At 40.5% G+C, this 25,576-nt stretch overlaps 1 protein-coding gene across 2 annotated transcripts; it reads left to right on the top strand.

Moving 5' to 3' along the window:
• Positions 1 to 1,509: 1,509 nt before the first annotated feature.
• On the top strand, positions 1,510 to 24,939 carry LOC117488461 (rap guanine nucleotide exchange factor 4-like). 2 transcript variants are annotated; one of them, XM_034137366.1, is made up of 30 exons: positions 1,510 to 1,667; positions 5,303 to 5,445; positions 6,080 to 6,168; positions 8,090 to 8,236; positions 12,138 to 12,210; positions 12,995 to 13,050; positions 13,959 to 14,065; positions 14,641 to 14,762; positions 15,959 to 16,142; positions 16,897 to 16,981; positions 17,519 to 17,579; positions 18,068 to 18,144; positions 18,617 to 18,763; positions 19,087 to 19,181; positions 19,267 to 19,352; positions 19,594 to 19,672; positions 20,294 to 20,444; positions 20,539 to 20,627; positions 20,711 to 20,738; positions 20,830 to 20,905; positions 21,192 to 21,335; positions 21,488 to 21,585; positions 22,157 to 22,282; positions 22,563 to 22,741; positions 22,835 to 22,925; positions 23,030 to 23,080; positions 23,220 to 23,307; positions 23,396 to 23,460; positions 23,569 to 23,623; positions 23,728 to 24,939. In XM_034137366.1, the coding sequence occupies exons 1-30, from the start codon at positions 1,600 to 1,602 to the stop codon at positions 23,853 to 23,855; spliced, it is 2,988 nt and encodes a 995-aa protein (XP_033993257.1). In that variant the 5' UTR covers positions 1,510 to 1,599; the 3' UTR covers positions 23,856 to 24,939. The 2 variants fall into 2 exon arrangements, 1 of the variants encoding a protein (XP_033993257.1); XR_004556534.1 differs by lacking the exons at positions 17,519 to 17,579; positions 18,068 to 18,144; positions 18,617 to 18,763; ... (15 more) ...; positions 23,569 to 23,623; positions 23,728 to 24,939 and having other exon boundaries at positions 15,959 to 16,645; positions 16,897 to 16,983.
• Positions 24,940 to 25,576: the final 637 nt, after the last annotated feature.

The following is a 25,576-nucleotide window of genomic DNA, read 5'->3' as shown; positions in this document are numbered from 1 at the left end:
TCTTGCACTGATCATAATTTAGGCCCATAACAATCTGTAAATACAGTGTTTTCTCTTCATAAGGAGCTTGTTTATGCTAGTTGCCATATGGATGACTTATTTCTGACAATGCAAATTAGGCTCCTCCTCTTTATATTGTCATAGGTTCTGGATCATTTTTGTATGTATATTGTGATAGGACCCAAGTTATCCTGACATTTGATTGTATCTTTATTTTTCTTATGTCTGGAATAGCATTCATTGTTTGGGCCGATATGAGATTGTTACATTAGGGGCTCATCAGTTCCTCAGACAGTGTGGAATTGAAAGCCAATTTGATGAGTCATTCTTCAGTAGTCAACATTTTGTAACCACAGTCTGCCACTTATTCTTCTGTCAGCTTTTGGTAGATCACTTTGATATTTCCTGACCCATTTCTCCCTTATTTGCATAAAGTACACATTTCTATATTTATTATACCTCTTCCTGTCCCTCTTGTTGCATCCAAATCTGTGCTCCCTGCTATCCCACAATTCCTCTGAAGGTGACTCATCCTATTGAAACTAAATAGGGACAGAGATTATCTTGCGATGCATTTTACTGCTTGGGTTTTTACTGTGGGGAATATTTTGTATGCAACATTGTTTACAATACACAGCATTTTCAATAATCCCAAGAGTTGTGTAATGCTGTTTTCACACTACACAATATTAGCCCTGTTTATAGCCAGACCTGGCAGGCTTTAGTTTTATATCGGCTACGACACTGGGAGTTGGACTTCACAATCGATCATTTTATCCTGCGTAGTGAGGAAGAGTGATTTGCAAGATGAGATAATTTCGATGTCTGTTGATTTTTACATGTTTTACCTGTCGATTCAAAAGCCATACAAATGGCATGAGCATACAGGAGATCTATGGGACTGCCGATTTATCTGCAATTTGCACCAGACAGAACATTTGTCAAACAAGTTGCTTTAAAAAATCGCTGTTGAAATATCACTTTCTGTCGGAAAATATCTTTTATAATTGCATTCCAATGTTCTGTCTCACTTTGTAGTTCGCTGATCTGTTGGATGTTTAAGCTGAATTCACAGCACAAACTGACCAGAGAGGTGAGTGAGCCGACCTAAATGACAGGGGCCACTTGTGATGCCTTGCCCTGCACTCCCCACCCTAGTGTCCACCACTGGTAAATCCCTTAATTTTATGAAATATTATAGTTTGTCTACCTCAAATGTGATTACTGACTGTATCCAATAGTAGGCCTACAATTAACTTCTAAGCATTACATGTCCTATAGTAAGCCTATTACAATCCTTACACACTATTCCAACTGACATATATTCTATCTTTATTTTTTAAGTTGCCATGCATTGCACTGCAGTGATGTTATTGTCAGTCAGTCCTGCAGATGACCCTTTAAAACGCCTATAAGGGCAGACTGCCATGATGAAGGCAGCAGAGGCAGCAGCAGCAGCAGCAGCAGCAGCGGCAGCCAGTAGTTGTGTTAGGCAGCTCGAGGCAGAGGGGCGGGGAGGGGGCGCAGCCAACGACCACCGACAACCGGGAAACATCCTCCGGTAGCATCACAGCGCTCACCGACACACGACCGGGGAAGATGGTCGCGGTGCACACGTCCCCCAACTCGTCTCCGACGGCGGAGTGGATCGGCTGTCTGGATAAAAGGTTAGTGGACACACATCCACGAGACACTTCCACGGCGTGCATCCCCACACAGCGATGGTTGTGTTTTTAATTCATTCATCCGCGTCAACGTGATCAATGGCAACCGGTGATCGCTGCGTGTGCAGTGTGTGAGTGTGCATTAATGGTATGATACGCCTTGTTTTTAGCCCACAATAGGTTACTGTCATTTTCAGTGAATATACCCCTCTTTCAGTGCTGCAGTGCATAACAATATACTCCCTCTTATTGTATCTGCACGGTCAAAAAGGCGTTGGTGGCTTCGAGGTACACTGGGATGTCTCTGCACTATGGCCAGTGGAAGATTAGACGCACATGGTTTATGTCTGTTTGCTTCAATCATATAGCCATGCATTTTTTAAATACTACCGGTGGTGATTGTATTAAAGGACGGTTAAGAGGCAGGTCTATGTATTATTTTTCTCAGATTTTGCTACAATGCTGAATGCCAGCTTCTATTTTCTCTGATCTGAATGGACAGGTTAGAATAACTGAACAGCCAATTTACAAAATAATGTGTTCTTCACAATGTAGAAGCTGTAGAAAATCTGAGTCCATTCTATATATGCCCACTTAACATTAAAGGTACCATGCTGTGCCAAAATCATAATATCCAAGGGAGAGGGCTTGAATAAATAAAGACAAAGAAAGGGCAGCTATAAACTAATTACTATGATGCACCCCACATCTTAAACAAACACTGATAAATAAAACATGCACCCTACAGCTCACACCCACACATACTGTACACACCTCACTATGACACATCCCCACGTTACTATAGGCAACCTGAAGCTACCATCTTGTCTTCTCATCCTCACCTGTATGCGCAATGTATCATTTTGTCAATTTTTTAAGTGAAACATAAAAATCCACCAATCACACTACAGTACTCTATATCTTCAGCTAAATGCAGTAGGTGGGTGTGAGTGAGGGGCAGTCAGGGTCGTAAGATTAAACAGGACAAGATCTCATTGAAGAGCACTCAGTGCTCCTCAGCTATGCACCCCCTCATTCAATCAATATCCGTCCTTGAGTGTGTATTAGTGTGCATGTGTCATCTACAGTAACTGTTGATGTGAAGACTAAGAGGCGAGGAGAGGGAGAAGCCAAAAGGAAGACAGAGGTTAAGATACGAGTGTCTTTATATATATATGTCCACAGACATTTATTGCAGTGAGTGTGAATTATATGACATAAGATTAGATTTGTTTTGCCTCAGGCATGGTCCAGTCAACACACAGATGCCAGCTGGAGTGTAATGTCCCTCTGCTGAAAGAAAAATGGGAGCATTGTCCAGTATGCACACATTCAGATGACATAAAAAACAAAAGGTCCAAGACAAAAGCAATTTCCAAGTGAATAGAAATCTTCTAAGTTAAACCTCTTGTCTCATACCTAAATCATTGAGGTTAATTTGAAAAGATGACAAGGCTGGAGGAGTAATATGATGAGTAATTTATTTAAATAATAAATTGTTAATGGAACTGTGTTTATGCTGCTTAATATTCAGTGTTTTTAACAGAATCTCAGTTTGTGATAGAATGGGTGTCGAGGGGGCCTGCTTACATACAATTCAAGGGTATCTCTGGTACAGTAACGTGTTAATCTGCTACCTCTGGAAATGTGTTGGCGGTCTGACATTTTGGTTGGCTGCCACAAATCATCCTATGATTTATTTGTCTGGAAACAGAATGATGTTTTCTAAAACATTCTGCAGAACCTTCTGGTCCCTCTCCGTTTCCTATTCAGTGTGCCGGTCGATTTGTAAAACCTACGTGTGCATATGTGCGTGCAACCATTAGTTGTGGTCGAAAGCTGAGATCCCTGCTGACATGAACTGAGGCTGAGGAAGGGAGAAGTCAAGGAAAAGAGACAAGAGGGCTGGGGGGAGAGTGAGAGAAGGTGAAAAGCTCTCAGGTCACATCCGTCTCACACCCACGAGGGAGGAAGATTCCTCTGGACAGGCAGGGAGCGAGCAAACAGGACAACGACAAAGAGAAAAAGACCAGGATTCAACCTGGGGATTAAAACTGACGTAGCTTAACAGTTTACTGCAGACGGATGGGTGAATGGGTGATGCTGGTATCACCCATTCACCCCCACCGAGTTAACCTCCCTGTCTCTCCCTATCGGAGCGTGTGGGAGTCCACCTGTCTAAGCCATTAACCCCCAGCCTACACTGCAATATGACGCTCTATCGCATGCAGTAGGAGGATGATGGGAGGATGAGTCAGACAAAAAAAGGATAGAAAGACAGAGAAAGAATAGGCCCTGTCTGTAATGGCTTTGAGCTCCTGGCAGGTGTTGTGTTGTGCAGTGAAGCCCTTCAGGCTCAGTCTGTGTTTATCTGGGAGCACCGTCCAGCCTACTGCTCAGGAACACAAATATATGTGTTTATCTGTGTATGTGCATGTGGGTGAAAGAGGAGCTGCCTGTGAGCTTTTAAAGCAGAAATAAGGGGATAATAATGGGACGATGGTGAGTGCCGGTGTGTTAGTGGTGTGGCTTAATGGATAGAGGGAAACCAGGATGTGCCAGTAATGGAGAGGAGAAAATGGGTTGCTTTTAAGATGAAAGAGGGTCATTTGTTATTTTCTGTCTTGCCTACTATGTTCCTGAGAAAAACTGGCATGTCTTGAGAGAGGAGAAGAGAAAAATTAGAGATTAGTGATATGTTTAGTGGCGGCAGACAAAGAAGAGAAAGCTGGGAGCAATAAAAGAGGAAGCAGCTGAAGTAAGAGAGGGGATAGACAGCCTCTTGAATGTGAAAGAAGAAGCCTAGAAGCATTAGCTATTCTGTATGAACACGCACGCACGCACGCACACGGATTAGTTGCTAGTAAAATAAAAACATGTGAATGAATGGGGCTGACTGCAGAGTGTGTCACTATGAACCGTTTTGGGCGCTGTGTTTACTTTCCACCACATCACAGAGCAGAATGTTTAAGCTCTCAGATCAACCTTCTGTGGGCTCTGGTGTCCGTGTAGACGTCCAATAATTGTGTGTGTGTGTGTGCTCAGATTTAAGCGTATTAGAAATAGCAGCAGTACAAATGAGATCTTACATCAACACCCTGTGGGGGGTCCAAGCCCAGAGAAGTAACGCCTGCAGCTCTCTGCTCTTATCGCTAAGACACCAGGCCGAACAATGACACGCACACGCACACGCACACACACACACACACACACACACACACACACACACACACACACACACACACACACACACACACACACACACACACACACACACACACACACACACACACACACACAAATAAGGAGATAACACTAAAACAATAGAGCTGCCTTTTATTTTAAAGGACAATACAAACCAATTTTTTATGTTTCAGTCCATTAACTGCTGATTTCAATTTTTCAACATTACTGTTAACTGCTTTTCTAAAGCATTATACTGTAGGCTTTTGATTGATTTCTTACTCTCCACATGCAGCTATGGGGAGAAGGATAATCCATCACAGTTAACAAATGACGTCATGCAGTCAATCGTTTTATTCAAAATAGTTTTACAGTTAATAGGCCAAATCACAAAAATGGTTCTTTGGTTCTTTGAAACCTAGGTTGGATCTAATGGTGTTTATTCTTCCACACAGGCCTTCGGAGCGCTCGGGAGAGGATGTTGACATCATTCTGACCAGACTGAGAGAGGTCAAAGCTTTCCATAGGTTCCCAGCTCCCCTCTTACTGCAGATCTGTGCCTCGGCCTTTTATGAATGCCTGGAGAAAGGCATCACGTGTACGTAACCACTGCCAATGCACAAATGTTTGGATTATGAAATGTAATAGAGCACATGGGGTTTTTAGTATGACAATACATGCCTCGGAGGCTGTCAGGCTCAGAATATCCTCTGTAAAAAGCATAGTAAAGCATCATTGTACAACATGTATAGTTAAAGTTGGTATGTGACAGTTGTGCTGCAGAAAATCTGTGATGTTTTACAAGACTTATTCTTAACATTTGATTTAAGGGCACACACACCTCTCCAGCAATTATGCAAGCTATTTGCTGGTTTTATTGCTCTATTGATTAATCTGTCAATGTTTCCAATAATTGTTCTGTCTATAAAATGTTCATTTCCCAATGCCTAAGATAAGGTCTTTAAACTGTTTTATTTTGATATTCAATAGATAATTTAACTCTTTTTACTTACAGAAGTTTTTTTGATCAACCTAACAAAATATAAACCCACCATTAAATCTTTGCAACTAGTTTTAATGAAAAATGACTGTGGGCACCTACTTGCTTTTGATTAAGCAGGGTGATTAGAAAATATATTCTACATTTTGCACTAGAAACTTTGTGTGTTAGGAAATAAGATCATTTTTTTAATCAGCAGTGTATGGCATTAAACGTATTTTACTGTCCACAGTGTTCCGACAGGGGGACATAGGCACCAGCTGGTATGCTGTCCTATCTGGCTCTCTGGATGTCAAAGTGTCCGAAACGGCAAACCACCAGGTAAGAAGAGATTCAAGAGAGATTAAGTTGGCTTGTAGCTTCATTAGATTAGATTAAATTCAACTGTATTGTCATTGCACAGAGTACAAATACTTAAGAAAATTAGATATTGTTATCCTCTAACAAGAAGTGCAAAACAGCAGAAAGTGCAGAGTTGTTCAAGTATAATATACATATATATGTATATATATATATATATATATGAGTGTGTGACGGATCTAAACAAACTGAATGTATTTACACTATGAACATTATGAGAAGGTATAAACATTAATAAACAGCAGTATAGAAGTTGATGTAAATATATATTGACGTTTTACAGTAAATAATACTCATAATTATTTGCTTATTTGAATTTGTGCTGCTGTGTGTTTATGCTGTTTCCTGTATATCATTTGAATCACTAATGTATGAATGATGATGAGTTGAATGTTGAATAATGGACACTAGGGGATACATTTGGTAATTTCCTTTCTATTTGTATGAAGATTCCTTATTTTCATGGCTGCCATTTACCTATTTGTATTATTTTTGTCATAACATCTCTGTGAAGATGCAGACTGCTCTACAAGTGCTCGTCGATTAGACAGCTGATGATCCTGTACGACTCAATGCGGACATTGTTTCAGTACAGTAGCTCATGTCTCCCTGCTTAAATATGCCAGAGCAAAGCTGCCACAGCACACAAAACAAGTCCACTGAGAGTTGTGGCTTCCGCTGCTTCATACCCTTTATGGCAGAGTGTGGAAAATAGGGTTATACTGTACATAGCACGAAGAGACGGAGAGTGACGGTGGGGGGAGACAGAAGGAGAGAGAGACAGGATTTTTTCCCCTGTTAAAGATGTTGATAAGAAGCTCCTCCATTGTGTGTCCTTTTCATGTGTGTAGCTCTAAAGAGCCACTGGTGGCCTAGTTTCTGTGGCTATATTTGAAATGTCAGTTTGGACAGCTGTAAGGGTTTTAATAGCATGCAGAATATTGTCTAAATCAATGGAGTGTCGGTATGTGGGTTTTCACATTTATCTGTGTTCGCTTGCTTCTAGCCTGTCCAATTATATACAGCGCCAAGAGATGTTTTTCTTACAGAAGACCCTGTTTACCCGTCCCTCATATTTGAATCTATTTGCATTATTTACCATATATTAATCTGTCTGCTCTTCATATCTGTCCATTTTTATAAAGCAAACCTTTTGATATTTATTTTTTCTACGGCTGTGTCGTGTTTATTACAGTAGGCCTGCAGCGATAAGTCTGAATGGGTGAGATTACTTTGAAACGTAGGCAGTTACTGAATACAAATGGTATTTTTTTTAAATTAGTAATGTTAACCATTGGATAACAATAAAGACTTTTTTTAAACCTTAAATCAAACATTGAAAATAAATAATGCACCTTTTTATACTAAGAAAAAAAATGCTTCCTCAAATAATTGTTATTTAAAAAATTGCCATACTGTAAAGATTTGATAACAAATGTAAGCATGTAATCTCTCTAATGTCACTATAATCAAATTGCACATGTTTCATATGAAATTGGGGCTTATTTTGCTTATGATTTGTAACCTGAATACCTAATCCTGATTTATGAAATCTGTTACTACTCACCCCCTTTACTTTGTCTTAACAAGTAAATGAAATTATTGTTGGTCAGACAAAACAAGACATTTCAACACCTTGGACTTTAGAAAATGTGATTAACTGAAAATGGAATGCAGTTTAATCGATTATGAAAATATTCATAAAAGTTGCATTCTGAGTAGTGTCGCACTTGTCAAATTCACTTTTAAGCCACAATTAGAACCAGTAAATGACCATTACACCTGTGTGGAAGGACTCGTGTGAACTTGTAAGCCTTAAATGTGAGCAGAGTATTGTTTCCCACATTTACTCTCTAAGCAAATCTTTTGTATTGGTGCACAGGATGCAGTCACTATCTGTACTCTGGGGATCGGGACGGCGTTCGGGGAGTCCATCCTGGACAACACACCACGCCACGCTACCATCGTCAGCAGGGAGACCAGCGAGCTGCTCCGTATCGAACAGAGGGAATTCAAGAGCCTCTGGGAGGTGAGAGACAATCTGTGTGTATCTGTGAGTGTGAGCAGGAACTTAATGATTCAACATGACCTCGGTCTTCTTGGTACCTAAAGCTTTCCATCTCAGAATACGTTTCTCTATTGAGACGACAATTTCCAGACAACCTCCCAATGTAATTGTGCCTTTAACCACAAGAGGGCTGTCCTCCATAAGGGTACCTTCTGCTGCACCTATCAGACACACACCTCAGGAGCTGGATGTTTATAGTATTTAAAGTATAAAGCATGATGATATACAGAATGTGTTATACAGTATCTTTATTGCAGGCAGTGTAGGGGGAATCTAAAAGTGATATATGTAGGGATCCCTTGGCTACTATTGTCTGACTCGTATTGTGTGCTAGAGTTTCCTCCTGGGCTCAAGTGCAGGTGTTTTTAACACATTTTGATTGTGTTACAACCGTTACATAGAGAGGATTTTATTGTCACATCATGTAGACTGGTTGTAATGAAGCTCTTGCTGATTAGGGAACGTAGACAACAATATGGGATGTCTATTCAGGACATGGAAGGCAGGTTTATTAATTAACTGGATATAGATATGGATAGATGCACAGGCACTCAGGTAATACAGTAATACTGAAATGTGTATGTGTGGTTCTAAAAGAAAGAAAGAAATATCAGCATTAACTAACATTAAATGTACAATTCTCTACAATCAAAAGTTCAGTTACTTATACACACATAAAAGGTGTATAAACTAACTAACACACAAATACATAAACAGATAGTAAACCTATAACTTAACTTGTACAAATGACTAATAGAAAACTACTATTGAAATAACAAAAACACTTACTGTTGGTCAAGGAGGCACACAAACGAACTGAGACTTCACTGTGAATCTGAACAGCCAGCTGCTTTTTTGAGCCAGCAAACACAAATTTGAGGGCGTTGTGGCCTAGCTACGGATTTCATTGTCTCTGCTCATGCATAGTCCCATTAGGTGAGCCTTTTGTACACAGGTATTCTGACCGGTCACCGCAGGAACAGCACAGGTAACACTAATGACTGCTGTCCTTTGATTAACATTACTTACACCTGGGCTTTTTCCTGCTTTGCCAAGTTAAAGTGACCTAATGAGATAAAACACATCACACCTGTGATGGAAACTTCTGAAGCAATGGAGACAGGACTCGGAGAGACACGGGCCGTTTCTCAATGTCGAGTAGAGCTGCTGCAGAGCCACTATTTCAAGTATACTACGTCATCGAGTGGCGCCGAAGGACTGTTTAAATGCATGTTAAATGCCCAGCATTCGACGCCACTCGATGACGTAGTATACTTGAAATAGTGGCTCTGCAGCAGGTATACTCGACATTGAGAAACGGCCACGGGGAGAGCAGGAACTTTGATGGCAAACAATGACGGTTTATTTGGAGCTTCGGCCGGAGAATTCACAGGACATGTGCTGTGCCACGAGTTGACACAACGGTTGCCAAACCAATTCTGAAGATCTCTACCCCAGAACCATATATTTAGCTGGTTCTGAGAGAATAATCAACATTGTGCATAACAAGATAAAGCACTATAACACCTCTATCAGCTGACGCCAACAGGCAGGAACAGGGAGACAAAACACTGAGAGCACAGCAGCCCAAGGTTGCAGGTGCCTGTTCTCAATGAGGGTAGTACAAACTGATAAACTGGGTCAAAGTTATGGGCCCAGGAAAATATTTCCCCAACAACACCTAAAGAGGGGGGAGAAGCCAGTTAAACTATAGCATGAATGATTTAGATCACTCCTGAATATAAATACTCTGCAAATATATCGGATATAATATAGCGGAGACTGTATCATATTGGAACGATCAGCTTTGGACTTGACGCTGGAATATTTTATTGAGCGTTGGTATTGAAGTGAATGTCTCTCAGTGGGCCTCCTTGTCGAGGTCAGCCCCTCCATTCACCGGGTCTCTCTCAGACAGGAAGTGCTGGCAGAGCAGTGGATTTGTTTATTGTTGTTTCTCTGTTTTGTATGTGTCTGCTATGTGGTTTGATCATGCTGTCAAGTCCAAAACATCCAGTTTTCCTTGAGAAAAAACAGCAGTTATATTAGATATGAATCAAAAAATGTACTTGACGTGTGGTTTGTTTTTGCTTTTGACCAACCTCTTTGTAAAATATTTCTCTAAAAAAGATATGCTGCTTTTTTGGTTTCAGTACAAAACAGACAAAATTATTCATTGTTGCAATTAAAAATAAATAATGACCTCCTCTCCAGTTTGGTTATAACTAGATGAATATAAATTGGGTTTAGTGGAACGTGATATCTGAACTTTAGGACACAGGAAGATACGAAAGCGAGATTAGACAATCATTGGTTATTAAAGCGTGTGTGCCCTGTTATTATTGGGCTCGGAGTGAGTTTGTTTGTCAGCTAAGTGCACTCAGCCCCCTATCTGCTGTCTATTTTTTGATTGTAAAACATAAAACATAGCCTGAGGTTTTAAATCTCATTGTGTGTGCGCGCGCGCGTGTGCGTGCGCGCGCGTGTGTGCGTGCGCGCGCGTGTGCGTGCGTGCGCGTGCGCGCACGCGCGTGCTTGATGAGGACTATAGAGCCAAAGGATACATTCGGTCATGTGTTTGATGAAAGGATAAAAGTAAAAAAAAAAGCGCTGCTCCATAATTCAAACACCAAGTGGAGAATAAAAGGATGAATTAACAAGGTATAAATGTTAAACAGCGTTTCTGACTGATATGTAAACCTGTAAACACACAATGTATCAGACAGCTGATTGGTTGGCCTGTACTGTGGCAGGCTTGTATTGTAAGTCTTTCTCACTTTATTTCCCTTTCACCTGCTCTATTTTTCTCCTGCCCACTTCCTCTCTATTGGCCATGTTCGGTCTCCTTCCTCTCCTCTCTCTCTCTCCTCACCCTCTTTCTCTTTTCTTTCTCCTTTTCTCTGTCTCCCCCCTCCCTCTTTCTCCTCCTCCACTGGAGTAGCTCGATCATACAAGGATTCAGATCACCGTGGTAACCTGTGACAGGAAAGTGGTTTGGTTTTTGGCCGGATCGCGGCGAGAGAGGGAAAGTGAGAGACGGAGAGATACACTGGGGCGACTGTGTGCGAGGGCGAGAGAGAGGGAGAGAGAGCAGCTTGTTTTGTGCAGGATACTATCCGGTGGCTTGTGTGTGAGTTGTAAAGGAGCAGAGGGCAGCTCTCTGGGGTTTTAATTCCCTCGGCATTAGGCTGAAGTGTGTTCCTTCAGGTGAGTCTTACTCCTCCATGTGGGACTATTAGATTACCGTAATGTTTTCGTTCTTTATTTGTGTTGTCTTTTACCTCATTAAGTTGTTTAGCCATGTTGATCCTGGTTAAGTGTGTGTGCAAGAAAAACATTATCTTGGAAGTCCTTGTGTCTTTAGGTCAAACAGATCCTTTTTCTTTCTCTCTCTCTGTAAGTGTATGAGTTTGTGTGTGTGTGTGTGTGTGTGTTTTCAAAGGCATTATTTATCAATGACCATGCAGAAGTAGAGCTATGGCACACTCAAAGTAACCTGCTGTGTTTATTTCTTGGAGAGTCACGGCTTTACAAATGCAAATACAGTTTATTGCATTTAGAAGCACCCGATGCTCTCATTAACCCTGTTTTTCAATGCTGCTGTGATGTGTGTGTGTGTGTGTGTGTTATATAATGTTAGTTGTTCTGCATGTAAATGATCTTGATTGTACAAAGGGCTTTGTTTTGAGGGCACTTGCAGCGTGTGTTTGAAACAAACGCTTTGTGTGTGTTGGGGAAAGACAGAAAGAAACGTAATGGGTTTTGACGTTGAATAACGGATGATTTCTTACAAATGAAGTAATAATAGGAGGTACATTGATAAGATAGACACACTGATGCAAGTGTACCTTTTGTTTTGTAGAAGTATCGTCAGAGCCTGGCTGGACTGTTGGCCCCTCCCTATGGAGCTATGGAGAGTGGATCCAACAATGACAGTGAGTACACACTGTAAATATAAACACTGTAAATATTTCTTTATTGTTTAATTACTAGTGTGTTTACTTATACATAAACAATGGATATGGTAGCTTAGCATATTGAAAGGTCATATAATAAATGATGAATGAGAGTAATGTAACATAAGTATTTTGTATTGAAAAGGAAGGAAAGGCATTTCATTTTTGCAAAGAAAATAACATAGACTAGAAAATGTTGAATATATTTTTGTTTTACTCCTACTTCCTTTTCAACACATTATACTTTAGTATAGTGTTAGTCACGATCTACAGTATTAAATGAATCCCAGCATTTTTGTTGTGATTTCGGGTTCTTTGCCTGGATTGGATTTGGGCTTTAAAGGTTAACGTCATTGTGAACTCACTTTTGTCCAATTGTCATGAATCCAAAATCCTAAGAAGGCCTTGAGGGATTTTCCGAAAATGTAGAACAAACATTCATTTGACCGGAGGATTAACTGATTAGATATTGGGGATCAAAGGTCACAAAACACATTTTTTGCCATGATTAATACACTAATTAGGACTATTTAACACAAATATCTATTAAGTAAAATTATGAGGCGATGAGATTTTTAAGCAGACATGAATGTGAGCTGCAACTTGATAGGTTGGAAGACGCAAGCAGCCCTATGGAAGTTTTATTCTAGTTCAGCACTTTCTATCTCAGCTACATAAGGAATAGTTTATAGTCATAGTTTTTGGAGGGAAAAGTATTTGTAAGAAATCTTCAATTTAACTTCAACATTTGTTTCCTCCTCAGGACTCACAGACAGAGACAACATGAACTCAGACTCTGCAAACAAAACCCACCACAAGGTAATCACTCTCCACAGCTCACTGCCCCGAACCTGAAGGTCTGTCCGGGCTTTGTCTAGGAAGTAAAAAAAAGTTCTGCATGGCAACTTGATCCTTTTAATAAACTCTGCCAGCATGTTTTGGAGAGCTATGCCCTTCCTCCCGGCACACAAAGCATGAATGAACCAAAGTCACAACAACCAATATACTGTGGGCCAGGCCGCCTCACTGTGTCCTGAGTTCCTCTACGCCTCACTGCTTGTGTCAGAATATCTATAGAGACAGGGCATTGAGGTTTGAGGAAAATTTACATTTTAGTCTTGTATGTTTGATAGAGCTGGTGGAAGATGAGTAATATTGTGATGTTTGCCAAAATGCTAAATCAGAATAAGGTTTAAAAAACACGATCCAGGAAGTCTTGCTGGATTTTAGGTGGTGGAGGCAAAGATTTATGCTGTGAATTATGCAGGGGGAATAAAATAAAATCAACCACAGTGTCATAAAATTGTTCACTGCTGCATACTTTCATGTTCGTGAAAGAATCACAATGCCAGAATGAATTTTGGAGGTGTATGCGTTCGGATAAGGGACGATGATGAATCACAGCTGTGGTCCTCTGTAGTTATGCTAATGCCAGCTAATGCATGCACGTAGAAGAAAGATCCCATCTGCCCAATTAGCAAGCCTTTCATTTGTTGTTTTCAACAGCAGCTGTGTGTGTGTCCACATCTGCTTTAACGCTCTCTGTCTAAGGTGCAGGTGTGATCTGTAGAGGATGATAAGGGTTTTTTGGTACAGTTTTATTTTTATTTGGCTGTTTAGTGCTATCACAAGCACAAGTATTGCAAGTATTGACTTTTGGATTAAAGTTAACAAACCAAACGACCCTGCTGTGTGTGTGTGTGTGTGTGTGTGTGTGTGTACTGTAGATCCCTTCAGAGAAGCTGCAGAGAGCGGGGAAAGTTCTCCGCAACGCCATCCTGTCCAGAGCCCCACACATGATTCGAGACAGGAAGTACCACCTCAAGACATACAGGTGAGAGGACATTTGTTTACAATTACATATATCGTTTTTCAATCAACTATTTGTTGTTCTAGCTCTTTCTGTCCCTTTAACTTATTTATTAAAAAATTGTTCATACATTTTTCTGTCTTTTTTCCAATTTAAACTTTGTACTATGATGTAATGTTTTTTCACAGTAAAAATAAAACATTTAAATAAATAAATACGTAAACCACGTATAGGGCCTTGTACTTACACAATTTCTTATTTTCATATCATTAATAACACAGTGTGTCAGTTGCTCTTATATTCATGTTATCGTTCTAATTATTATCTTAATTTGTACAGTTTATGCTGCTTTTCTTTGCATTTAAGTTACGCTAGTAGCATAATGTGTACAGATTACCCTTAGATTTTTACATATGTTAAATGTTTTCTTATAGTGTGTCATTGAAACACTCTATATGCTTCTGCAAATTGACCCCAGAGGAAAACTAAAGGGTTTTTAATGTAATTAAACTTGAATTTATTTGAATGCCAAATGTGTGTTTACACTAAATTATGCATGCAGCAGCTTTAGGAGATGTTGTGGTTTGTGTGTGTTGCAGACAGTGCTGCGTGGGCACAGAGCTGGTGGACTGGTTGGTGCTGCAGAGCGCCTGTGTTCTCACCCGCTCTCATGCTGTTGGGATGTGGCAGGCGCTACTGGAAGAAGGAGTGCTCAACCACGGTAACTAACACTATCTCCTCATAGTGCTGTTTAGTTTCACTACACTGCATAGCTGTCATAACGTCCAATAGTCAGTTCCCAATCCTCTATTTCAAAGCAGCCAATAATGTGTCTCTCTTTTACTCTGAATTGGAGCAGTGGTAATACTAAAAATGAACATCTATCGCAGTGAAAGTATCAACATGAAAACCAGTCTAGTAATTAATTAGACGTTTTGAAGCAGGAACATAAAATATAGATGTCAATCTAAGATTTATACACTTCAAAGAAGATGCCTGAAATGATGTCCTGATGAAAGAAAATATGAAATCACTGAAAGGAAGAAAATTGTGATCCATTTTCTATCTAATATCCTATAATGTGACATTACTGTGAGAGTATTGTCCCAGATGTTACTGTGACAGTAGTGTTACATAGCTTGCTGACACACAATAAACCTTCTGTAAGATTGCATGGAAAAATACAATTTCACCTGTGGGAAAACATATAAAAACATCCTATTAAGAACATGGTCCTGTGGCTCAATTCAGCCTCTTGTGGTTGAAATGATTGTGGGGGAAACTTCTGAAGCAATTGGAGTCAGGACTCAGAGAGACACGAGGAGAGCTGGAGCTTTGATGGCAAACACTGACGGTTTATTTGGAGTTACGGCCGGAGAATTCACAAGACATGTCACGGGCCACGGTTTGACCACACGGTTGAGATGCCACAATCAATTCTGAAGAACTCTACCCCAGACCCATGTATTTAGCTAGTTCAGAGAGAATAATCAACATTGTGCATAACAAGATAGAATCATAACACCTCTATCAGCTGACGCCAACAGGCAGGAACAGGGAGACAAAACACTGAGAGCACAGCAGCCAAGGTTACAGGTGCCTGAGCTCAGTCAGGACAGTATGAACTGATACACTGGGTCAAAGTTATGGGCCTTGAAAAATATTTCCCCAACAAGAATTAAGCGGTTTTTTTTCCCCTACCTGTTTCAAACGTGATTTTGTAAACAAACTTAGAAATGTTATCCTGGCAGAACCTTTTTGTTTGTAAGGCATGAACTCAGAATATACAACTGTTTGAATCAGACTTAGAAAATCTATCACCATTACTTACTTCTGTATCTGAGGTTACTAAAATCACTTTGCATGCACCGACTGTTTGTTCATACGTGTACAATGTGTTGTCTGTCTGCTCTTCAGTGGACCAGGAGCTGGGTTTCCAGGACAAATACCTGTTTTACCGATTTCTTGACGATGAGGAGGAGGACACTCCATTGCCCAGCGAGGAGGAGAAGAGGGAGAGTGAAGAGGAGCTGCCGGAGACCATCCTCTTCCTCGCTCAGATTGGCCCTGACGCACTGCTGCGCATGATCCTCCGGAAATCGTCAGTAACAGTTCATTGTAGTGCATGAACTTACATTACACTGAAAATCACAATTTCCTGGGTATTACATTCGGTAAATTAACAAAACATGTTAAACCAAATGTAATCCCGAACAAACCTGTATAATAATACTATAATGTATAATATTATTGTTAGAGCCAGTATTTTGTTTTTATAAGAAAGGCCACCTAATCGTGACGTCTGTAGTCAACTAGAGCATAAAAGACTACAACTCCCACGGCGCCTCCTCTAAAGTGACAGTGATGGGCAACCTGCTAGAAAGATGCCGTCGAGGCACAGTTTTTAACCGTTCAATTATCCTTTAAGTTATCAAGAAAGAAAGAAGACCTACTGTAAGTTGTTTGTTATTTTATTTGAGTTTGTTTTGAATATTGTAAAGGCCTCTTTTCTTTGTTGCATGTGTAAAAGTTTGTTATTTTATTTTGAGCAAACACATCGCATAATATCATCCAAACCATCGGAGGCCAAGCGACTCTTCAACTGTAAGTAATATAAAGGAAAGAAAACGAGTTAAAAAATGTCTGTTTAAGGTGTCTAGTGGCTTGATAGAAGGAAGGAAGCCACGACAATTATGAACAAATCATCTGTGGGGACTTGGGGACTTCTTTCCAAAGACTTGATTTTAGCATTAGGATGTCATTATACATTTTTTTATGCAGTTTAATAGAAGGTGAAGCATGCATGAAATGTCCATGGTGAGTTGATGATGACGAACCCCTGCGTGTGTCCACAGGCCCGGTCAGAGGACAGGGGACGACCTTGAGATCATCTACGATGAGCTGCTCCACATCAAGGCCTTAGCTCACCTCTCCAACACTGTGAGTCACACGCTGCACTTTTCTTAAAGGGACAGTAACGGTTTGCAGGAAGGCTGTTCATTCATCAGAACCACCTGCTACAGTCTTTTGTTTTTAAGACCAGAGGGAGACATTGTAGTCACTAGCATTAGCGTTTATCTCACCAGTGTAATGGGACTATTTAACAACAATCTGCAGTGTGTTGGCAGGCTTTCATCATGTGGAGGAGTCTTTTGAGTCTTTGTTCAGCTGCTGTGTTCATGATCCTATAATCAGTATTATGTTTATTATGTGAAATCCCATTAAATGTAGTTTCATTCAGGAGATTGAAGTGATTCACAAAAAATGAGTTTATTACGTTTTTATTCCGAATCTTTTGAACATGGTGCTTATGAATATGAATTTCAGATGACTCAAAGTGTCCTAAAAGCAAAACTCTCCATGCACATGATGGAAGGTTGCTAAAAATAATCCTTAAAAACCCTGATCTGTGCATATTACTGTTCTCTCACATCTTTTTGCAGTGCAGCTAAATCCCTTATGACTTCTTGTTTGTAGGTGAAGAGGGAACTGGCGAGCGTTGTGATCTTCGAGTCACATGCAAAAGCTGGAACCGTGTGTGAGTTTTTCATTTTGTCTCGAATTGCATTTTTGTTTTTTTAAAGTATCGTAAAGCAGGGTTTTTTGAAAGTCTGGCACCATGGCAGTCATCTCAGACAAAACTGAGACACCTAAGTCAGTTACTGTGATTTTTAACCTTTATTTGTTTACATTGTGTTAACTTGGCCCCATTTAAAGCGAGTTATCAGTTAGCTATTATTGTTTGAAATGTACTTATTCATGCACAAACAATTACTGGATTACTTTTATCCTGACGTATTAAAGATGTGATGATTCTGAAGAAAGATTGAGGGAAACAATTTCTTTATTTAATGATTTCTCAGCAGATGTATTTTTGATGAACAGCCAGGACAAAAGTATGAATTTTACACAAATTGCAGCTCACGTCTCTCCTTCGATCCACAGTTTGAAGAGCTTTGATGTACAGGATATATCCTTTAGTCATGTTAGTGGGGTTGATAAATGTTTGTCATCTTTATCTTCCAGTATTCAACCAAGGAGAGGAGGGCACATCATGGTACATCATTCAGAAGGGCTCTGTCAACGTGGTAATCTACGGCAAGGTGTGTCCTTGAATGCATCCACTTACATGATGGAGTTGTGTACTTCATTTGATAATATTTGAACAGCATGTTATGGATTGAAAACATGTCTGTGTGGAGCAGACCAGCAGTGTGTGCCCTGCGGGGCTGGGGAACACCAACAGAGGAGTTTGGCAAACTCTGCACAGCTAACCATGACTCATCAGTATGATTAAATGGCTTAAGGGATTGTACGCATGCACTATTTCACACCACACACTGATTTACAACCACTGCACAGGCAGAGATGTGCTGCACATGCTCATGTCCGTGCATACACATTGATCACACATGCACAGACACGGACAAGTGCAAATGAATCATCTCAGTCCTGAGTGCTCCTGCTGCTTCCTTATTTATCTTCAGGGTATTAGATGACAGGGAAACTGCAATGTGTCTGAACTTGTTTGTGTTTATTTATGTGTATGTTTATTTATGTGTATGTGTTTCTCAGGGTGTGGTGTGTACGCTTCACGAGGGTGATGACTTTGGGAAGTTGGCCCTGGTTACGGATTCACCTCGTGCCGCCTCCATCGTCCTGAGAGAAGACAACTGTCACTTCCTTCGTGTCGACAAGGAAGACTTCAACAGGATACTCAGGGTAGGCAGAAGAGATGGACTTTTATCCTGATGGGATACAAATGTAGTACACATGCAACAAACTACTAACTTTGGTACAATAAAAAGTCACTGCTAACGTTCCTCCTCAACCTATATTCAACTAAATTAAGTAAGATCCATTAAATTAAACACTATCTGAATGCATGACTTTGGGCCTCAACCTTCACTAATGGTTGATGCTTCCTGACTGTGATGTCTGTCACCCTCTGCTGGTAAAGGAGCTGCAGTACATTGACAATAAACACATTTGTCTTTGTGGAGAAATATTACTGCTTTTATCCATGCATCTTATTGTGTTTTCAGGATGTGGAAGCCAACACGGTGCGTTTGAAAGAGCATGAACAAGCTGTGCTGGTGTTAGAAAAGAGTCCTCGCACCTCCACCCTGGGAAGCATCAAGTATGTGTCAGTGCAAGGAGTGTTGCATGCTTACTTCAAAGTGTACAGTAGAATTCTGACATCTCCCTTAACTCACCTTTTGCAGGTACACTGTGATATCGGGAACACCAGAGAAGATTTTGGAGCACTTCCTGGAGTCCATGAGGATGGACGTACATCAAAGTGAACCAGGTAGCCAATGCAAAACGAATGAATATGCTTTATCAAAGTGACTTTGATAAGTCAATGTTTACAGAGATTGTCCAGACATTCTATCAAATGCATCGCAATGAAAGAGTGAAGGATTGAAAGAGGGAAAAGCAAGCTAAATGGATCAATTATAAATGTCATGTTCAATTCCTTTTGATTATTTCCTTCCTGTTCTGTCTGACTCTCTTCCCATTTGCCATCTGTTTTTACTTTTATCTGTTAGACCCGGCGGTGGATGATTTTGTCCTGATGCACAGTGTCTTCATGCCCAACAGCCAGCTGTGCCCTCTACTCATGGCACAATATCCTTTCCGCTTTGACTCATACTGATTGTGATACCCTGTAGGTTCACTCACACATTTAGAACTGTTGACAACTCCTCTCAGAAATGGAAGGACATTATTGTTTACTGCATACTAAAATAGGGTTACTCACAGCTTCTTGGATTGTGTAATTCAACAGTTCTTTTTATAGAAGCGCTGCAGCAGCAGTTGACCATACAATAATGAACTGTTCACAGAGAGAGCACCTCTTTTCACACCACGTCTGTTAAGTACCTATCAATCGCCAAATGAGGTAACACAATGGTGACTGAGCCTTGGACCCACTCAAAAAAAGAGACCTTGCATTCACAGTTTTACAAACCGGGTGTCTGTTGCAAAGAATTCTGGGTAACATCTTGACCTGCATGTGTTTTTATTTCTGGTTTCTGCTAGCATTGCATGTGAATAGTTAATATGGATGGCAAAAGAAAAGTGGGAGGACTACAGATGACTTCCAGAGTCAACGACACGGAGATCTCCGAGACTCTAACTTTCAATAAAGACATCTAATACCGTGGTTGTACAGGATTTGACAGAAAGCGGATATCCCTGTCTCTCTTTTTGCTACGTCTTTGTATTTATCTTTAACCCTGTGTGCACCTACCATGCGCCGTCCCCCCCCGGCTCTGAGCAGGAGAGGTTGGAGTATGCCCTCAACAGTAAGAGGAAGGCCCTCATTCTGGCCCTGCGCTGGGCTAACTCGCACACCTACCTGCTACAGGAGGAGCCTGCGGCAATCACTTTTCTTGAGGTGACCGAAAGCAAGCTTTTAAATGCAGGAAACGACATACCTTATTATATCACACGCATGTTCTCAATGCCGTTCTTCTTCTCTGTCCCTGTAGGAGTTGTATGGGAGTGTTTCAAACGATTCTCGGATATTGAGAGGTTTGAAAGACTTCATTCCTGACCTGGAGAAAATCGTCAAATTACAGTACGTTTCCCACTTTAAACTATCACTGTTACGTTGTATGTATAAGCTATATTATTGTATCTTATGTGTGTTTCTTATTGTAGTTCGGAAGAAGCGAAATCCCTAAAGAAGGTATACCAGACTACATTTGTTTTAACATTTCCATTGTACTTGTTATAGCAATGTGGAGGCTGACTGCACACTGTCTGGTATATTTCAACAGAAAACCTTAATACGACAGTTCAGCAACGGAGAGGAAAGGCTGCAGAAGAAACAGCCTATTAGGAACCACGATGACAGTAAGTTGGTGTGTGTCTGTGTGACTGTGAACATATATATAATAATATTTTACTCTGAAAGATCATTTGACAACGGTTTGCTGGTCTACCGTGTCTGTATTTTAGTGTGGATATCCATCTCCAAACCAGGCAAATTTAATATTTATTTAATAGTTTTTACTCATAGGACTTTCAGTGTCCTTTTTGTTTGCATCTCTTATCTTGTAAACTTTATTGTAACAAATCGGAATCGCTCACAAACCATAGTATTGTATTTCTAATGTTATTTGTGTGTGTGCGTGTGTAGTCCTATTGAAGGTGTACTGCAGTGATCACACATACACCACTATCCGGGTTGCCGTGACAGCGACTGGAAGAGAGGTGGTCAGCGCTGTGGCCGACAAGCTGGGCACCACCGATGAGCTGGTGCTGCTCCACCTGGGCTCTGCAGGTGAGGAGAATACAGAAACATCTGGATATGAGGGAGCACTTCACAGCAGCGTTACCTAAGGACTGATCATAAATCAGTTCAGGCACTGATTGCTCATGAATATTTCCTCGAGCAGGATGAAAACTGTTTTACTATCCCTGTTTTTGTTACAGAAAAACAAATGGTGAAGCCGAATGACGTTTCAGTGTTTTCTACTCTGAGCATCAACGGCAGATTATTTGCTTGTACCCGAGACCAGCTCAACAGTTTGGTAAGAGATTCATATTGTCCCTGTTTACTTAAAATGTGTGCATTTCTTTAAAATATAACATTGGTGCAGTCTTTGTTGTGGTTTTATGTGATTGTGACGAAACGGAAAGGATCATCAAAGCAGAGATAGCTAGGCTTTGAGCTAATGTTAGGCTAAATGTTAAATGTTAAACATTGATTTTGTTCAACTGAGATTGTTTAAAATGACCCACATGTGTAAAAATGTCTTAAATGTCTTAAATGTTATACATTAGTTGTTTAATATGTTTGAATCTGTACTCTGTGTCTTTTTCAGTTTAATAGAGTTCATGCTCACAGTAAACAACTGAATAGAAGCAGTATTTACATTAATAAGACAAATAAATAAATATATGTATCAATCATTGTATTTCATAAAAATATACATTTGTCTATATAAATGTACACATCCAAAGACCTTGCATACAACCATTTATTAATACAAAAATGTCATAAAACAACAAAATACAACACAGACCACACTTAAACTGGGAAAAGAACACAAGCAAACTAAAAAAAAAACGTGCTTATGAATTTGTGTCTGTGTGCCTCAGACTCCTCTTCCAGACCAGGAGGGTCCCACTGCAGGCTCCATGTCAACCTTTGAGTTGATGAGCTCTAAGGACCTGGCTTACCAAATGACCATGTTTGACTGGGAGCTCTTCAGCTGTGTGCATGAGGTATCACAAACTGCATGCACATACACACACCTAAAAACAATCCAAGGCCAGTAGAAGAACACAAGCATGTAGTGTGTTGCCTCATTTACACTTTGAAGTATATAAAGTGTAACCTTTAACAGCAATTGGGGTATTTACAGCTCTGGTGATGTATCATTGTTCATGATGAAAGCCCTGCAGGAGAAATGCTTGATAAATACAATGTGGCATTTCCTGCTGACTGGCTTAGCTCCAACCCTGCTCCCCTTTAATGTCCCCCCCCCCCCCTTCCTCTCCCCAGCATGAGCTGCTCTACCACACGTTCGGCCGGCAGAGCTTCAGAAGAACCACGGCTAACCTGGACCTGTTTCTGCGGAGGTTCAACCAGGTCCAGCTGTGGGTGGTCACTGAGGTTTGCCTCTGCTCACAGCTCAGCAAGAGAGTCCAACTCCTCAAGAAGTTCATCAAGATAGCAGCACAGTGAGTGGGACCTGCTGCGACTGTCACACTTCAGACGCAGGCCGCTTTGCACACATACACTTCATATCTTGCTTTTGTGTCTTTTGTCGACAGCTGTCGGGAGTTTAAGAACCTGAATTCCTTCTTTGCCATCATTATGGGCATGAGCAACCCCGCTGTCAGCAGATTGAGCCAGACGTGGGAGGTAAACTTAATCTAATCTGCCTCGATCTAAAGTACCTTGGATGTATTACACTTTCACTAAATTACTACATTCATGTCACTGAGGTCTTTTGTGTTTCCTGGCAGAAACTACCCACCAAGTTCAAGAAGTTCTATGCTGAGTTTGAGAGTATGATGGTGAGTTATAGGAAATATAATTCACTTCAATTGTATTGGGGTGGCAACAGAAACCTATAGATGTATGTACAGTAGATACATATCCTTAAACACAACTAGCTGTATCACTAGAGGTGACATTTTTCTTTTTCTTTCACAGGACCCATCAAGAAACCACCGATCCTACCGCCTCACTGTCACCAAACTGGAACCACCAATCATCCCCTTCATGCCGCTCCTCCTCAAAGGTACGGCAGAGCACATTAGTACTCCAGTCACGGAATAAACCTTCAGAGGAACATGGCTCTCATTAACTTTCATTATTTTCTTTAACAGATATGACATTTACACACGAGGGCAACAAGACCTTCATTGACAACATGGTCAATTTTGAGAAAATGGTGAGTTTGTGTGCCCATTTAAAGGGCAAAAGACTTATCTTAAGGGTATGTTTTATTCTCTCGTCTCTCAAGTTGTTGAAATATCTAAAGAGCCTCTTATCTTTTCAGCGTATTATAGCAAACGCAATTCGGCAAGTGAGGCACTGTAGAAGCCAACCATTCAGTAAGTCTGTTTATTGCTTTATTGAATTACATTTCCATGCTGGATTTAAACGTGTCTTACCAATTAAATCCCCCTTTTCCCTGTTTCCTCTGTTACTGCATTAGATCCCGACATATGCCAACCCAACAAAAATCAAGCGGAAGTGCGGGGTTACGTGAGGAAACTCTGCGTTATCGACAACCAGAGGGCGCTGACGCAGCTCTCCTATAGGCTGGAGCCTCGGCGGACATGAGCTCCAGAACTTCCACCGCCATCGCCTTCTCTGTGACGTTAGCATTTAAAAAAAACACATTACCTGGATAAAGTAACTCCACACGACTGGCAGTTCAGTAGCAAATCACAATGACTTTAGAACTATGATGGATGACGGACTCATTACTGTGCCATTAAAAGCCTCTTCTTCCTGGACAGACAGAAACTGTTCAGCTGCTCTCTCGTCGCCGTGTCTCCGCCCCCCGGATTGAGGGTCTTAACCGTACTAGTTGTTATTGTTTGGGACCTGTTAGATAGAACTGTAATGTATAGAAATCGATTCCCTGCATGACTGAACTTCATAGGCTTTGGGTTCTATACAGTGGATTTCTATCGGAGTGTCCTGTAATGTTGTGCTACCCCAGAGGAGATCTAGTTTACAATATATTACTGTACCTGCCTGTAAAGCAAACCTTACTCTCCTGATTGTCCTACTCATAGACAGAAAACACCATCAACTGTAGAAAACTAGACTCTTCATTTCCCCTGTTGACTATACAGATACAAGTTAAATACTTATATACTTCACAATCTACATGATTATATCCAAGTCTTTGAGGATCTTTAGGATTCGATGTCCCTTTATTAGTCAGACGTTCAAAACTACTAAGCAGAGTATTAGCTGGATTAAAGCCCTAATTGTATTGCAAACAGTGTTCAAATGTGTCACTGCAGTATTGCGTTTTATTATTGCATCGGGCTGCATCTCCTGTAGGACATGAATTCATCTAGATGATGCTTGGTATAATGTGTTCTGAGATCACTCGCTTTTCCAAATTGTACTTCTTTGATTTGGAAGCACTGATCCTCGATGCTGGGTCTTAAAGGCGTCTTATACTTTGAGGGGGAATTTTGTCATCTCAGTCCGTGTCATTTTATTTTTATATATATATGTGTGTGTGTAGATTGTGAGTGTGTTCTTGACAAGTGTCATTCATTTTCCTTTGATCTCAGGAGCTTCTGATGTGATGGTGTGTGTTGAGAGGCTGGCTTTCCTTAGAGCAGCCTGTAACTGTGCTTGTATGTGTGGTCTGCCTTGTAAATAAAAAAAATAGCTAATTTAACAGTGCTTATGCTTTGATGACCTTCTTAAAAATGTGTTTGCGCGACTAAGGAGGGTGAAGCATATATCAACATGTACATACACAGATTGGATTCAACTTAAAAGGACGTTTCACACATTTCAAAGTAATTTTGCCAGCTCTAATGAGTGGGAGATAGCAGATGTATCCTGCTGCAAAAGGAAGTAGCTGTAGCAGATCTGAGGAAATGGGACGTATTTTGTTTTTTACAGAAAGCCTGCTCTCTTTAGAGTCTTGTGTAGTTTTTTGGCATTAACCGTATTCCAATCTATTCATCATTATGCATATAAAATACGCGAGACATTTTCTTGTTAATGAAAGGTCGAGCTTTGCTTGCAATATGAGGATTATAAATAGAAAATATTGTGCACAAGTGTTGGGAGAAATGGTCTACTACTACGAGTGAGTCAAGCTGTAAAACTGACTTCCCCCTGATGACCTCTTTCTTAAAGAGGTCAAAACCTAGTTCACAGATGTGTATACACTTTGATGCATGCTTCCCACAGGAGGAACCCTTTGAATTTGATTGTTAGACATTTTTCTCCCTGAGCATTCCTCTACTATCCGTATAATTCCAAACTTTCCACTTGCAGACAAGATATTTTATTTTGTACCTGAA

Source organism: Trematomus bernacchii, unplaced genomic scaffold, assembly GCF_902827165.1.
Source record: "Trematomus bernacchii unplaced genomic scaffold, fTreBer1.1, whole genome shotgun sequence".
Classification (NCBI taxonomy): domain Eukaryota; kingdom Metazoa; phylum Chordata; class Actinopteri; order Perciformes; family Nototheniidae; genus Trematomus; species Trematomus bernacchii.
Note: the sequence above shows the minus strand (reverse complement) of the source record. Positions and strands in the feature narration are given on the sequence as shown.

What these genes read in the sequence shown, in the direction of transcription:
- LOC117488461 (XM_034137366.1), top strand. Translation starts at nt 1,600, where the DNA reads ATGGTCGCGGTGCACACGTCCCCCAACTCGTCTCCGACGGCGGAGTGG. An exon ending in ATCGGCTGTCTGGATAAAAG is followed by an intron (nt 1,668 to 5,302) that starts GTTAGTGGACAC and finishes TCTTCCACACAG; the next exon opens with GCCTTCGGAGCGCTCGGGAG. An exon ending in AATTCAAGAGCCTCTGGGAG is followed by an intron (nt 8,237 to 12,137) that starts GTGAGAGACAAT and finishes TTTGTTTTGTAG; the next exon opens with AAGTATCGTCAGAGCCTGGC.